The sequence below is a fragment of the Saccopteryx bilineata genome, chromosome 3 (genome assembly GCF_036850765.1).
Source record: "Saccopteryx bilineata isolate mSacBil1 chromosome 3, mSacBil1_pri_phased_curated, whole genome shotgun sequence".
Classification (NCBI taxonomy): domain Eukaryota; kingdom Metazoa; phylum Chordata; class Mammalia; order Chiroptera; family Emballonuridae; genus Saccopteryx; species Saccopteryx bilineata.
Window position 1 is genome coordinate 2,929,600 of NC_089492.1, and position 16,104 is coordinate 2,945,703.

General features: G+C 61.5%; 1 protein-coding gene across 3 annotated transcripts in view; it reads left to right on the forward strand.

The window, feature by feature from the left end:
* The window catches only part of AGO2 (argonaute RISC catalytic component 2), a 100,296-nt gene that overhangs the window by 61,192 nt on the left and 23,000 nt on the right, over positions 1–16,104 (forward strand). For all 3 annotated transcript variants that reach the window (XM_066265603.1, XM_066265601.1, XM_066265602.1), the window contains 10 exons: positions 2,526–2,707; positions 4,257–4,393; positions 5,010–5,144; positions 5,855–5,942; positions 7,783–7,930; positions 8,599–8,718; positions 8,877–8,999; positions 10,733–10,866; positions 12,937–13,121; positions 14,435–14,594. In XM_066265603.1, the coding sequence (XP_066121700.1) occupies positions 2,526–2,707; positions 4,257–4,393; positions 5,010–5,144; positions 5,855–5,942; positions 7,783–7,930; positions 8,599–8,718; positions 8,877–8,999; positions 10,733–10,866; positions 12,937–13,121; positions 14,435–14,594 (1,412 nt within the window). The remainder of the gene's footprint in view (positions 1–2,525; positions 2,708–4,256; positions 4,394–5,009; positions 5,145–5,854; positions 5,943–7,782; positions 7,931–8,598; positions 8,719–8,876; positions 9,000–10,732; positions 10,867–12,936; positions 13,122–14,434; positions 14,595–16,104) is intronic.

The following is a 16,104-nucleotide window of genomic DNA, read 5'->3' on the forward strand; positions in this document are numbered from 1 at the left end:
TGATCAGTGTGTTTCTTATAAGTAGGGGAGCAGAGACTCAGCTCAGAAATAATCTTGAGACAGCCCTGGCTGGATAGCTCAGTTGGTCAGAGCCTTGTCCCCATATGCAGAGGTTGCAGGTTCGATCCCCTGTCATGGTACAGACAGGAACAGATTATCTGTCTGTTTCTCTGTCTCCCCCCCCCCAAATCAATAAATAAACTTTTAAAAGAAAGAAATAATCTTCATACAAACTTTAAAAGTAACTTATCAAGCCCAATAAGAGTGGAAAAGCTGGTTCTCAGGGAGAATGACCCACAGGACTAGCTTCTTAGAGCGTGTCCCTGAGGAGGGCTACAGCTCAGAGCTTAGAGGGTCTCACACTGCTGTCCAGTGACCGCAAGCTCTTTCTTCCTTTTCTTTTACATTTTAATGATCGTCTTAAAAGGGCTGAGCTTCTCTTGCCCGTCTGGACGGCAAGCAGGCCGGGCGGTTCTGGCCCGGAGCTGTGGGGCCCGATAAGAGGAGAGGCTGATGCTGATAAGGGGTCTGGACTGGAGGGGCCACGGCGGTCCTCAGAGGTGGCACTGGCACACTCGGCACACTTGCCTGGCACACTCGGCACACTTGCCTGGCACGGGGCAGCCGAGCAGTGTCCTCATGTGAGGGAACACCAGGGCCCTGGGCCTGTCAGCGCGGGAGGAATGCCCCGTGCAGAGTCACCGGTGGCTATTTGAAATTGATTGATTATAAAGCTTTGTGTTTAATTTGTATTAGAAAGAAAAGCTTGAGTTTATTTACAGTTTCGTCTGTAAATATTTATAATTACACACTGGGGGGAGAGGGATGTTTTCCTTTGGAAGGGGTGGGGGAACTGTATGCTATTTGAATTGAAACACATCCCTGTAGACATTAAGGGGATACCTCTGGGGTGACAGAAGGTCTGAATTGAGTCCTTGCTTTGTCCTTCCTTGTGGTGGCTCCCTGCGTAAGCCACCACAGCTGCATCTTGGGGAGATGGTGTAGAAGCTGCCTCCCAGGTCCTGTGTGAGTTGAATGTGAGCGCCCCCCCCCAGAAGAACTTACCCTTCCTAGTGCTTCCTGCAGCCTGGGGCTGCTGGGGCGTCTGCGTCTCTAACCAGCTCCTAAACCAGCTGCTGGTGCAGAATCATACTCTGAGCTGCCAGGGTCTGAGGCACTCAGCAGACACCACTGCTCACGGCTCCTGGCCTCAGGGACCCGATCTGTCTCCCTCGCCCATGTGCTGCTGCCCCGTGCCTGCAGGAGCCCTGCCTGTGCACTGCCCATCACCTGGCGGGCGCCAGTGTCTCTCGGTGCAGTCCCAACCAGCCTCACCCTTTTCTGGGTTAAGTTTAGGGAACCCGCCTAAAGCCACACTGTTTGCTGAGCCTGGGTCCCCTGATTGCACTGCACCCCAACCCTCATCTGTGCAGCCCCGGCAGATATCCGTGATGTGCAGAGGAGTCTCTTGTTTGAGACTGAAGTGAGGTGTCGCCCTTGTCTAGCCCTGTAACCCTGTAGCCAGGGGCCACCGTTTCTCTCTCATGGGTGCTTTCTTTCTGTAAAGTGTTTCTTTGTCCTGTGGGCACTTCTGTGGTGAGAGAGAGGACCCTTCAGTGTCCGCTGGTGGCTGGGTGGGGCAGGTGGCTGCACCGTGTCCCTCAGCCCTCACTCGGGAGAGCCGCTGTTGTCACCCCCTCCGACTCACTTTCGGAGACACTCGCCCACCGCCTTTGTCCCAGGCCCCGTGCGGGAGGAGGTCTGTCCTGTTAGGCCGAGCGACCACCCTGCCAGCCCTCGGCGTTTAGGACAGGAGGCAGAGGAAGTCGTACCGGTTGCTCCCAGGTTTGGTTTAACTGCTGGGCCCGTTTTAGCAGGACACAGTATGGTTTTCAGGATGGGGGCGTGGGTCCTCCGTCCTGGTGCTGGGGCTGGCCAGAGCTGCCTGCCCAGGGCTGGGCCCGGTATGGAGTCCCACCGCCACACCCTCACTCAGCATGGCTGCCTTCCCACGTCCGACTGTGACCTCGTTGAACGGGACGGGCGAGGTGCCGGCGTTGTGGGATGCACGGCCGTCTCGACTCCAGGTGTGAGCATTCTGCCGTTGGTCCAACCACACGTCTGCTGGGACGGCTTTCTGTCCCTGGTTTAGTCCCTGTGGAGCTAGCCCGTGGACTCGGAAGGGACCCAGAGACGGGACCCCTGAGAGCAGCCCAGGAGCACCTCAGCCTGTGCCCTCCCGCCACTCCCCACCCATGTCTCCTTCCTCGTCCCGGGGACGCCGGCCGCCCCGGCGGGCGCTGCCCCTGCAGGGTGTGGTGTCTCGCCACTGTGAGCACTAGACGTGCATGGAAGGGGGGCGTCCCAGGCCTTGTCGCCACCGTGCTGGCGGGCGTGAGGGTGTGGCGTGCGTGCCCACACCTGTGCCTGGATAAAGGACTGACTGAGGCTTGACCTCCGCGGGCCTCCCGACAGCCCCGCCGGGCGGAAGCCGGGATATGACCATGTGCCCTCGTCCCTCGCAGGTGGAGCTGGAGGTCACGCTGCCGGGAGAAGGGAAGGACCGCATCTTCAAGGTGTCCATCAAGTGGGTGTCCTGCGTGAGCCTGCAGGCGCTACACGACGCACTTTCGGGGCGGCTGCCCAGCGTCCCCTTTGAGACGATCCAGGCCCTCGACGTGGTCATGAGACATCTGCCCTCCATGAGGTGAGGACCGTCCAGGCCTGGGGGCCGGGGAGCCTGACAGCCAGGAGCCGTCGGCCTGTGACCTCGAGCGTCACCTGGAGGGTTTGAACTCTGTGTGAGGGGAGCTGGCTCCCGGAGGCAGGCGGTGGTGGTCTTGTCGACTCATATAATGGAAATAACAGCGGTGCTAATGAGGAGAAAACTCCTGGTCCCTGCGGCCGAGCACAGAAAGGTGACCTCCCTCCTTGTGTTCGTCCGCTAGGCGGTCCTGTGACTCTGCCTGGCGCCATGAGCGCAGTCCTGTTTCCATGTCCCTTCGCAGGAGGGACTGGTCACGGGCCTGGTGTCCAGGCCCTGCACGTGACGGAGCTTCCCCCACGGGAGGAGCCTTTCAGGGCTGCAGGGAACACCATGTGTGCTTCTGACTTCTGTCTTATTCTGCGGGATCCCTTTCTTACCGTGCAGCGCCGCCCTTGAGCGTGCTGGGACAGAGGGTAGGGGACCCTCTAATGGCTCCTAATTTGCCAGTTGGCTGGGCAAGGGCTGGACGAACTCCCAAGGCCTGTTCCTGCCACGTGCGTGGCACACTGTAGAGCCTCAGGAACGATGGACGAGCAAGGGAAGGTGCCACCTGACAGCGAAACGCAACCCCACAGCGACCGCTCCCGGGGCTGGCCAGACGGTCAGGTCCGAGGGGAGGGCCAGGCGCCCTCTGTCCCTGTGTGAGTGTGAGAAAAGGCGCTGGAGCACCGTGCGAGATTCGAGGGGAGCTCTGGTGGTTGCAGTCTTCAGACTTTTGGGGTGCCTGCAGGACAGGCTGTCGTTGGCACCCTCCCCTGGCCCCCGGGATACACAATGCCCTGTTGCGGTCCTCAGTGGTTTTACATCCCGGGAGCAGGTGCTGCTGGTGCCTCAGGTGACCCCTCCAGGGTGTGTGACCCTCTCACGTGGCCTTCCCATCCCCATACGAGGCCCTGGCCCCTCCCCTCCCTGTGGTTTCTGGTGAGACAGGAATGGAGGTCTGGTGCTGGTCTGGACACGGTCCTTGGCCACAGGCAGCCAGACCCATGAGGCTGGGCCGTCCAGCCGGTGGGCCCCGCTGCAATTGCACGTGGCAGACTGGGCCTCTATCCGTGCAGGCATACCTGACTGCCCAGTTCTGGAAGGAGGCCACATGCTGTTACGGAGGGGTGTGAGGGTGGCCGTGAGCATGACAGTGTGGGGAGACGGCCTCGGGGACCCGGGACACGCAGGCACACCCGGAGCGCTCCGGTGCCACCTGCAGCCAGAGTGTGTCCTGGCGGCTCTCTCAGTGTGGCCACGTGACCCTGCGCTGGAGCTGGAGGCCTGGCTCACAGGAGCATGTTCCCATGTTTCCACCCTGTGAGATGCATAGAAACGTCTCTGGCTGTCCCTGTGGCGAGGCCCTGGGTCCCCAAGGCTGCACCTCTCAGTGCCTAGTGACAGCATTTCCCACAGAAGAGAAAGGCAGAGTTATGGACGCGCCTGCTTGGTGGCCGCGGGCAGCTGTGGCCTGGGAGTCAGCGGGGTCTCGGGGGTCTCGTTGCAGGTACACACCCGTGGGCCGCTCCTTCTTCACCGCGTCCGAGGGCTGCTCCAACCCCTTGGGTGGGGGCCGAGAGGTCTGGTTTGGCTTCCATCAGTCCGTCCGCCCTTCTCTTTGGAAAATGATGCTAAACATTGACGGTAAGCAGGGCCGAGCCTGCCCTGTGGGGTGAGGCAGCGCTCGCTGGGGGAACGAAACCACAGAGAGGCCGAGTGGCCAGCTCTAAACACAGCTCCTGTCCAGACAGGGAGGCTGCGTCACGCTGGCCTGTCTCCCCTGCCTGTTGGGTCGGAGCAGCGAGCCACCTGCAGGGCCCACCCTGGAAGTGTGGGCAGGGGGCCTGGGGCTGCGTCGCCCAGACGCTGTGGCTGGTGTCCACGGGGCCTGGATTGGGTTTTCCCGGGGGTGGTGAGTGGGCACCCCACTGCCAGGTCCCTTGCCTCCTGTGTGGCAACAGCGGGTGGGAAACCTCAGGGGTCCACACCAGAGAGTTGAAGAAATCCAGCCTTTGTGGTTGTCGTGATGTTGGGGTTTGTTGCACACCTAGTGTTTCTTCTCAGAGGGTGACTGTAGCCCGCAGTGCTGCCCCTGGCAGGAGGGAGGGCCAGGCAGCTGGGACCAGGCACAGACCACGCAGCTCTGTCTCACCCCCAGGGCCCTGGGACTTTGCGGGGAGTGAGGATAGAGGGCCCCGTCAGGCGACCCTGTGGGACCCCCGGGTCATGTCCCTCCTTGTCTCTCTTTTCCTGCCTTCAGTCTCAGCAACCGCGTTTTATAAGGCACAGCCAGTAATTGAGTTTGTTTGTGAAGTTTTGGATTTTAAAAGTATTGAAGAACAACAAAAACCTCTGACAGATTCCCAAAGGGTCAAGTTTACCAAAGAAATCAAAGGTGGGTAACTGCCCCGTGCCCTGTGCCCGCGTGACCCTGCCCTTTCCGCCCGGCGCACGCTCTGACTCCTGCGTGGGTGTTGGGCAGGGAGGAGCAGTCACCGTCAGGTGCATTAGCACAGCGGTGGGACAGACCCCTGAACAGAGCAGAAGAAATGTCCTCGTCCCAGAGGAATGACTGTGTCTGGGTGAGGGTGGGTTGGCATCGATTTCAGTTCCCGAGAGCAGAGCGTGGTTGCAGTCGGGGTCTTGTGACCTTCCTGAACGCAAGGTACTTTTGTTCCCGCTTTGCACCCTCACAGCCCTGGCATTGTCACACCCGCTCTGCCTGATGGCCACTCGGGTACACGCAGTCCAGGCTCAAATACCTGGCTCTGGCCTCCTGCACCTGTTCTTCCCAAGGGCGTCTGAAGGTCGTGAGCAGCACTTGTTGCTAAAAATAATTCTGAAAGAGGCACAGGAAGCTGTGGTGGCTGACGCTGGCCTATGGATGGAGCCCACACGGTCCCCTCTCTCCAAGAACAGTGTTGTGGCCTTGGGATCGCTGGGGCGGAAGGCATCCCTGTGGGTGAGCCTGGCCCGACCTGCTGCTCCAGGATGCCTGGCGTGGGGCTGGCAGCAGTTCCTATGGAAACCGACAGTCGGGACGCGGACCACGTGCTCCGTACCGGCTGGGCCCTGACCCTGAGGCGGGCTGCTCTGTGTCACCAGGTCTGAAGGTGGAGATCACGCACTGTGGGCAGATGAAGAGGAAGTATCGTGTCTGCAACGTGACCCGGCGGCCGGCCAGCCACCAAACGTAACCGCCTCCCCCGGCTCGTGTCCCCCGACCCCCCCCCTCGTCAGCCAGAGGCCCCCCCTGACCCCCCTCGTCAGCCAAAGACCCCCCTGACCCCCCCTCGTCAGCCAAAGACCCCCCCTGACCCCCCCTCGTCAGCCAAAGACCCCCCTGACCCTCCCTCGTCAGCCAGAGGCCCCCCCTGACCCCCCCTCGTCAGCCAGAGACCCCCTGACCCCCCCTCGTCAGCCAGAGGCCCCCCCCGACCCTCCCTCATCAGCCAAAGACCCCCCCTGACCCTCCCTCGTCAGCCAGAGGCCCCCCCGACCCTCCCTCGTCAGCCAAAGACCCCCCCTGACCCTCCCTCGTCAGCCAGAGGCCCCCCCTGACCCCCCCTCGTCAGCCAGAGACCCCCCTGACCCCCCCTCGTCAGCCAGAGGCCCCCCCTGATCCCCCCTCGTCAGCCAGAGGCCCCCCTTGACCCCCCCTCGTCAGCCAGAGGCCCCAGCTCGGGAACAGCGACTCTTCTGGGAAAAATGACTTCAGTCCAGTTTTAAAATTTCAAAGCTTACCATTAGCTCAGCGGGTTCCAAACCACCTAACGACAGGAAATACGGGACCCCACCTGGAGGAGGGTGGGGTACGGGCTCCCGGCCGATGTCCTGCAGTGCCAGAGACGGGCTCTCTTTTGTTCTGCGTCCCCACTGCCGAGCCGTGTGACGGGGCGGGTGTGTGGGTCCGCAGGTGCTCCTCCCCCAAGCCCCACGCATGCGCCAAGGCGCCCGCGTGGCCTGTCTGTCCTCTGCTGTCTCTGCCCTGGCTTCACCTCCCAGTTTGGTGTCCAGAGCTGTGTAGTAACAGCCGGGCCATGAGGATGGGGTGCCATCCTGGGTTCTCAGTGTTCCCTCAGGAGCAGTGACAGATGTGACCCCTGATCTGCACCGTAAGATCTGTGGGACCTGTGAGCACTGATTGGTACATTCTGTGGCCATTCCCTGGAACGTGGGCACTGGGGACACCGTCTGTTCCTGCTCCCATCCTCCATACCGGCCTCTCTGGCCTCCACCCACCCATGAGTGGCCGTGGGTGCCCCAGGCACCTCCCTGTCTTCATCCGTCCTGGGAGATTTCGGGTTCTCTGGGGCCGGCCTTTGGAACCCCTGGCTCCTAACTAACCAGCTTTCAGAGCCAGTTGTGGGCGGCTGGAAGCCTCTCGGCCTTTCTATCTGGACTTCCCTTCATTTGCCTTGAACCCCCTGTGTGCACATGTGTGATTCGGATTGCTGCATATTGTAGGCGTGTTAGCATTTTTTATTTCTCAACTGCAGAGATAAAATGAAAGGTTAGGGCAGGGGTCGGGAACCTTTCTGGCTGAGAGAGCCATGAACGCCACATATTTTAAAATGTAATTCCGTGAGAGCCATACAACGACCCGTGTATGTTACACATTATCCAATAAAAATTTGGTGTTGTCCCGGAGGACAGCTGTGATTGGCTCCAGCCACCCTCAACCATGAACATGACCAGTAGGAAATGAATGGATTGTAATACACGAGAATGTTTTATATTTTTATTGTTATTATATTTTTTATTAAAGATTTGTCTGCGAGCCAGATGCAGCCATCAAAAGAGCCACATCTGGCTCGCAAGCCACAGGTTCCCGACCCCTGGGTCAGGGATTCGAGTATTCCAGATGACCCAGAGGGCATATTTGTTTGTGGCCCCGGCGGGGGTGGGGTGGGCTCTGATCAATTGCCCCCTGAGTCACCAAGCCCGGGGAAAGCAGACCCAGGAAAGCAGCCCTGGGCAGTCGGGCTCTGCCGCCTGTGCCCACGGGCCCTGGGCACCTCTTTGCTTCCTAGATTCCCGCTGCAGCAGGAGAGTGGGCAGACAGTGGAGTGCACGGTGGCCCAGTACTTCAAGGACAGGCACAAGCTGGTTCTGCGCTACCCCCACCTCCCGTGTTTACAAGTCGGACAGGAGCAGAAACACACCTACCTTCCCCTAGAGGCAAGTCTGTCCCCGCGCCCCCTGCGGGGCTGGTCCGGGGCTCCCGGGTCTACACGGTGACATTCCAGCCCCAGCGGGACCTCTGCAGATGAAGGACAGTGTCACACCTCCGTTTCCCCGGGAATAAGATGGGTTTAGTACTTCTCGGGTGCGAAGATGAGAGCGTGTGCTGTACACCCAGCAGGTCCCTGGCGCAGGGCAGCAAGTGCTCAGGGAATAAACTGTCTTGGCTTGTTTGAAAATCCCTTGTGTGGGAGGAGATCCCACGCTGGAGCAAACACGAGTGCTGATCTCTCTGTGCTGTACCCTCACGGTGCTTGTCCATGACGCCTGTGTTGAGGGCCGTGGTCCAGAGGTAGGCTTCCCTCCCGTGGGCAGGGAGGTCTGTGTTCCAGCATTTTGAGGGCACAGTCGCCCTCGTGGGTGGTCTCAGGCTATGCCTTTTTACCAGTGTAGTTCCCGACTTGGGTTTGAGTTACGCAGGGTCACTTAGGGGTTCTGCTGGCCGTTGAGCAGCACATGCAGGGGTGCTGTTCTTCGTGCGTCTCAGGAACTGCCGGTGTGTGGGGGGGACGACCTGGTGTGTCCCAGGCAGAGCCTGTGCTGCCCCCTTCCCCCCCATCCCTCACTCCCTGTGCTGATGCCTTGATTCTGTGCCTTCTTTGTAGGTCTGTAACATTGTGGCGGGTCAGAGATGTATAAAAAAGTTGACGGACAATCAGACCTCAACCATGATCAGAGCGACTGCCAGGTCAGCGCCCGATCGGCAAGAAGAGATTAGCAAACTGGTGAGTGTCATGTCCTTGGGGCCAGTCTTAGGGTGGCGATGCCCATCGGTAAAGGGTGCCCAGGGCAAGGGACCCACCCCAGTTGCTTTCGACTTACCGTCTTCTGAGAGAAGCACCGGCCGCCTCTGACTCTGTCTTGTCTTTCTCCCCTTTCCCAGATGAGAAGCGCGAGTTTTAACACAGACCCGTACGTCCGGGAGTTCGGGATCCTGGTCAAAGACGAGATGACAGACGTGACCGGGCGGGTCCTGCAGCCCCCCTCCATCCTCTACGGGGGCCGGGTACGCGCTCTGGGAGGGGGGGCTCGTGTGCGGGTGTGTCTGCCCTGAGTGTGGGGCAGCAGCATGTGACCCTGGTCGGGGTGGCAGCACCCCCAGAGGTGCTGACCTCACAGGCCAGGTCTGAGCCTCAGGGTCAGCGGGCTTCGCGGAGGCTGGAGTTTCCGTGGCCCTTTTTGTAGTTCTTCAGAGTTAACCTTTCTCTTTTAAAACTCATGCAAATATCACTTATGAACCCATGAACATCTCAGAAGCATTCTTCTCTGTCTAATGGGCAGTCTGCCAGCGATAGGGGACTTCCCAGAGGCCTCGCTGCTCTTCTGGGTTTGGGGGGATGTTTGGTAGCAGGCGGAGCGGCTCGTCACTCGGGTGTCTGTCTGGTTGGGCCTTTGACTCTCTAGCTGCTCTCGGTGTCTGGACCACCAAGCCCCCGCAGAGCTCATGAGAGGGGCCCCTCCCTCGTCGTGGTTGGTCCCTCTGGATGCACAGAGCACCGCGTCTCGGGTTGGGTGGGCAGGACCTGGGGCCTCAGTCAGCGGTCACTGGCAGGGCGCGTCCGTGAGCACAGAGGGCAGGCCCTCCCTGGCCTCACCTTCTTACCTGTGGGAGTGTTTGCTCAGGGCTGGTAACCCTCAGGACCACTAGCAGGTTTAGTTTTGTTTCTGTGGTTTTTTTCCTTGTGTGTTTTAAAATATAAGTATTTTCTTCCTAATGTTTTAAAGCTCAGAGGGTACAAAAGAATTACAGGAAAAAGTCCTTGCTCCCCAGGAGGCAGTTGTGTCTCTCCTTTGTAAAATCACCCAAGGGTGATTCATATATTTTTTTTCACATCTTATGCAGATAGCCTGTTAAATACGGCACTGTGCCTTGCTTTTTTTTTTTTTTTTTTTTTTTTGTATTTTTCTAAAGCTAGAAACCGGGAGAGACAGTTAGACTCCCGCATGCGCCCAACCAGGATCCACCCGGCACGCCCACCAGGGGGCGATGCTCTGCCCCTCCGGGGCGTTGCTCTGCCACGACCAGAGCCACTCTAGCGCCTGGGGCAGAGGCCAAGGAGCCATCCCCAGCGCCTGGGCCATCTTTGCTCCAATGGAGCCTCGGCTGCAGGAGGAGAAGAGAGAGAGAGGAAGGAGAGGGGGAGGGGTGGAGAAGCAGATGGGCGCTTCTCCTGTGTGCCCTGGCCGGGAATCGAACCCGGGACTTCTGCACGCCAGGCTGACGCTCTACCACTGAGCCAACCGGCCAGGGCCCCTTGCCTTTTTTTTTTTAATGTAGTATTTTCTCTTAGAGCCCATAGTAATCTTGCGGATGGTTTCGTGTGTAAGTAACACGAGGCTCACTCTTTTTAATTGTTGCTAGCATTCCTTTGTATGGCTACCCCATCCTCATCAATGGGTGAGGGGAGTGCTCTTACTCAGCAATCCATCTTCCATTCACCTCTTCCTTCCTTTATCTACCCATCCATCCATCCGTTCATCCATCCGTTCCTCCATCATCCGTCCATCTGTCCATCCACCCACGCATCTGTTCCATCCACTCATCCATCCATTCGCCCATCCTGCAGCTGTCTGTGGACCACCTGCAGTGCTAGATGGTCAGAGACGGGCTGTAAGGACTCAGTTCTCAGCCTCCCCACCTGGTCAGGGGGCCAGTAGCAGTATGGATCGTGACAAAATGCAAAGCCCAAGAAACATGTTCCCCATTTTTTCTCTCTCAAAACCTCTTGCCGTTTGCAGAATAAGGCGATTGCCACCCCTGTCCAGGGCGTCTGGGACATGAGGAACAAGCAGTTTCACACGGGCATTGAGATCAAGGTGTGGGCCATTGCCTGCTTCGCCCCCCAGCGCCAGTGCACGGAGGTCCACCTCAAGTAAGGCCACTGGTGGGACAGGCCCCTGGCGATGTCGGGGGACTGGGGCTGTGGGCTCGGTGTTGACGGCAGGGGTGGCAGCCTCTCCTGGTCACAGAGCAGCAGCCGCTGGGACAGGCCGGGCCACACAGGCTCCTCCACGCTGCTTCTCGGGGCCGTTGCTGGAGCGACTGTGGGAGGCAGCTCGGGTTAGACGAGAAACAAAACAGCAAATGAGAGTGAGTGTGAAAATTAGAGGCAAAAATCAAAATTGGATTTGGTAAACTAAACTTATTTTTTCTTTTCTTTTTTTTTTTTTTTCATTTTTTCTGAAGCTGGAAACAGGGAGAGACAGTCAGACAGACTCCCGCATGCGCCCGACCGGGATCCACCCGGCACGCCCACCAGGGGCGACGCTCTGCCCACCAGGGGGCGATGCTCTGCCCATCCTGGGCGTCGCCTTGTTGCGACCAGAGCCACTCTAGCGCCTGAGGCAGAGGCCACAGAGCCATCCCCAGCGCCCGGGCCATCTTTGCTCCAATGGAGCCTTAGCTGCGGGAGGGGAAGAGACAGACAGAGAGGAAAGCGCGGCGGAGGGGTGGAGAAGCAAATGGGCGCTTCTCCTGTGTGCCCTGGCCAGGAATCGAACCCGGGTCCTCCGCACGCTAGGCCGACGCTCTACCGCTGAGCCAACCGGCCAGGGCCCTAAACTTATTTTTAAGAACACTTAACTTCATACGTCTCTAAGTTAGTGGGAAGGAGAAAATGAAGGAGGATGAGGAAGAGGTGGTCAGAGACGGGGCGGGTGGTGTCCCTCACTTCCTGGGCAGAGAGAGGAATCAGAGCTCCCGGGGGACAGGGACAGGGACGCAGGAGCAGAGCTTGGTCAGCATGCCCTCTCCTGGCCCCGCAGCCCGGGAAGGCGGGGCCTGGGCAGCCGACGCTTTGAAGGCAGTACCATGAACCAGCCTGGGCGCTCGTGCTTCTCTGCCAAGCAAACCACCAGGCAGGAGAAGGCAAAGCCTGCATAGTAGCCGATAAGCACGCCGGCAGACGGTGGTTCTGAGTGCCATGCTCCCGGAAAGCATGAGAGCCGACATCCGGGGCCCCGGGCCCCGCCCCTCGCGTCTGCCCCTGGCCCCGCCCCTCGCGCCTGTCCTTGGTCCCCTCCTTCTGCTGTGCCTGGAGCTGGGTGGTCCGAGGCAGAGTCCCCCGGGGACGTAGACACAGACGTGTACACATACGCGGGCCGGGCCTGAATGCTACCTGGCTAGGCTGCACTGGAGTATCTTCACCCTCATGTAGAAGGCAACGTTATTTTTACTTCTAAGCTTAAAATAGCCCCCCCCCTCTGACTCACGGGGCCTGTGGGCGGCAGCTGCCAGCCTTACTCTAGCCGTAGCTGTCCTGTTTTCTCCATGACGTCATCCGAGTCTAGTCCGTACACACGAGAGGGGTGGTGTCCCTCTGACTGGGCTTGGCGTTCACGGTGTGAGTGTGCTGGGCGTGTCCAGACAGAGCCGGGCTGGGCAGGCCCGCCGAGTGGGCGGCGGCAGGGCACCGGCACCGGGCAGGAGTCCGAGTGGGCGGCGGCGGGGCACCGGGCACCGGGCAGGAGTCCGAGTGGGCGGCGGCGGGGCACCGGGCACCGGGCAGGAGTCCGAGTGGGCGGCGGCGGGGCACCGGCACCGGGCAGGAGTCCGAGTGGGCGGCGGCGGGGCACCGGGCACCGGGCAGGAGTCCGAGTGGGTGGCGGCAAGGCACCGGCACCGGGCAGGAGTCCGAGTGGGCGGCGGCAGGGCACCGGGCAGGAGTGTCCTCGCTGGTGAGGCGGCAGGGGTGCTGCTTGACATTGTGTCACTGTAGCAACACGGCCCCCCGTGGCTTTCAGAACGTACAAGTAGGCTTAGCACAGGTACCCTTGTTTCAGGAACCAGCACGGTAGATTGGCTCTGTCAGCTGAGACCCCCACCTCAGTAAGGATGGGTTGGGTTTGGGCCTGCTACAGCTGGGCCCTGTCCTCGGGGCCTCGAGCTGGTCCGAGCTCTCCGGCATGCGAGTGCTTTCAGTGCTGTGCACTTTCTCCTCCAGGTCCTTCACAGAGCAGCTCAGAAAGATCTCAAGAGATGCAGGGATGCCCATCCAGGGCCAGCCGTGCTTCTGCAAGTATGCCCAGGGCGCCGACAGTGTGGAGCCCATGTTCCGGCACCTGAAGAACACGTACACCGGCCTGCAGCTGGTGGTCGTCATCCTGCCGGGCAAGACCCCCGTCTACGGTAGGCCCCTGGCCAGCCTGCTGGCCCTCGGGAGCCGTGCGACCTCCGTGGGTGCTCTCTGCAGCCTGGCCCTTTGTGTTCTTGTCACACTGAAGGGAGGAGGTGCCCCCTTCTGACTCACTCCTGCGCTACGACAACAAGGGGCCTCTCGACACAGCCAAGCGCAGGCTCGGGCTGCCCCGTTAGTCTCGTGCGAGGCCACAGATCCTGGATGCCAGTGTGTGTGCCATTGTCTTGTCAGCTGCCTGACACAGGTCTTGTCTGGATGGGGACAGTCATTTATTGCTCACAAGGTAGTCCATCCACTAGAGATCATCATCAGCTCCTGCTGTGACCTGGTCCTCTGTAATTACTGTGCCCGCCTCAGAATTCTCTGGAAGGTCACCAAAGTCCTTCACGCCAGAAAGGCAGTTGCACATTCCTTCAGCGCAGATTTACCAAGCCCCCGGGGTGGTGTCCCACGCCCTCCGTTTGGGCTACTCTTGGGAGGCAGGTGATGTCAGTTACAGGGACTGTACTGTCACTGAGGTCTGCTGGAAGCATGGGCTTCCTGTGGGGAAGGTGTGAGGACTGAGGCCCTGGGGGGGTGTGGCACCGTGGGGGCAGAGCCAAGGGAGCAACATGGCTGCCGCTGCCGCTGCCTCCTGTCTGGGTGGCACAGACTGCAGATGTGGAGAAACCCGTTTCCCTATGGTTCCGAATCCAAACAGAAGTTAAGACGTTCACGGTGGTGTCCCAGCCCGTTATTCCCTTGAGAATCCCCGGCTACCCTCAGGAACCCAGCTGTTTCGAGAAAGAATCCAGAGAGAGAGAGTGTGGGCCTGACTTGCTCTTTGATGTCAGATTGGCATGGGCCAGGGGTGTGCAGGCTTCCAGTGTGTCTATTTTTAACTCCGTGAGTATTTGCTCTAGTCCTGGGCGCTCTGGTGGAAGGTGGCATTCCTCCTCAGGAATGCCAGACCCTGGGTTCCAGCCAGGCTCTGTCTGTACTGCCCTGGGACCCTGGATCGGTCCCTGAAATGGTTGTCACTGCTGCACAAGGACGGAGCTGTGCCAGCCAGGCCCCCTTGGCTGGCTGAGGCTGAGGCTCTGACAGGTGGGGAAGGCAAGCGGGCACTGCTGGAGTCAGAATTCGAGCCCTGAGGTTCTGACTCCCCTCCGCCTGCCTGGCCCCTCTCCTGGGCTTGGCTGCAGGTGGGCCGAGCAGATAGGCCAGGGGCCAAGGCTGCCACGGAGGGCACATGCAGCGGCCAAAGGGGTGGGCGGGGTGAGCGCAAGGGGCGGGGCCTTCACACCTGCCTTCTGCTCCGCAGCCGAGGTGAAGCGGGTGGGAGACACGGTGCTGGGGATGGCCACGCAGTGCGTGCAGATGAAGAACGTGCAGAGGACCACGCCACAGACGCTGTCCAACCTCTGCCTGAAGATCAACGTCAAGCTGGGAGGCGTGAACAACATCCTGCTGCCCCAGGGCAGGTGAGGCCGGCCCAGCTGTGGGGTGGTCACTGCGCAGCCCCAGCTGTGGGGTGGTCACTGCGCAGCCCCAGCTGTGGGGTGGTCCCTGCGCAGCCCCAGCTGGGCGGGTGGTCCCTGCGCAGCCCCAGCTGGGCGGGTGGTCACTGCGCAGCCCCAGCTGTGGGGTGGTCACTGCGCAGCCCCAGCTGTGGGGTGGTCCCTGCGCAGCCCCAGCTGGGCGGGTGGTCCCTGCGCAGCCCCAGCTGGGCGGGTGGTCCCTGCGCAGCCCCAGCTGTGGGGTGGTCCCTGCGCAGCCCCAGCTGTGGGGTGGTCCCTGCGCAGCCCCCGCTGTGGGGTGGTCCCTGCGCAGCCCCAGCTGTGGGGTGGTCCCTGCGCAGCCCCAGCTGTGGGGTGGTCACTGCGCAGCCCCCGCTGTGGGGTGGTCCCTGCGCAGCCCCCGCTGTGGGGTGGTCCCTGCGCAGCCCCAGCTGTGGGGTGGTCCCTGCGCAGCCCCCGCTGGGCGGGTGGTCCCTGCGCAGCCCCCGCTGTGGGGTGGTCACTGCGCAGCCCCCGCTGTGGGGTGGTCACTGCGCAGCCCCCGCTGTGGGGTGGTCCCTGCGCAGCCCCAGCTGTGGGGTGGTCCCTGCGCAGCCCCCGCTGTGGGGTGGTCACTGCGCAGCCCCAGCTGTGGGGTGGTCCCTGCGCAGCCCCAGCTGTGGGGTGGTCCCTGCGCAGCCCCCGCTGGGCGGGTGGTCACTGCGCAGCCCCCGCTGGGCGGGTGGTCCCTGCGCAGCCCCCGCTGTGGGGTGGTCACTGCGCAGCCCCCGCTGTGGGGTGGTCCCTGCGCAGCCCCAGCTGTGGGGTGGTCCCTGCGCAGCCCCCGCTGGGCGGGTGGTCACTGCGCAGCCCCCGCTGGGCGGGTGGTCCCTGCGCAGCCCCCGCTGGGCGGGTGGTCACTGCGCAGCCCCAGCTGTGGGGTGGTCACTGCGCAGCCCCCGCTGGGCGGGTGGTCCCTGCGCAGCCCCCGCTGTGGGGTGGTCCCTGCGCAGCCCCCGCTGTGGGGTGGTCCCTGCGCAGCCCCCGCTGTGGGGTGGTCCCTGCGCAGCCCCCGCTGTGGGGTGGTCCCTGCGCAGCCCCAGCTGTGGGGTGGTCCCTGCGCAGCCCCCGCTGTGGGGTGGTCACTGCGCAGCCCCCGCTGTGGGGTGGTCACTGCGCAGCCCCAGCTGTGGGGTGGTCACTGCGCAGCCCCCAGCTGTGGGGTGGTCCCTGCGCAGCCCCCGCTGTGGGGTGGTCACTGCGCAGCCCCAGCTGTGGGGTGGTCCCTGTGCAGCCCCCGCTGTGGGGTCGTCACTGCGCAGCCCCCGCTGTGGGGTGGTCCCTGCGCAGCCCCCGCTGTGGGGTGGTCACTGCGCAGCCCCCAGCTGTGGGGTGGTCCCTGCGCAGCCCCAGCTGTGGGGTGGTCCCTGCGCAGCCCCAGCTGTGGGGTGGTCCCTGCGCAGCCCCAGCTGGGTTTACTGCGTGGCACGGTCAG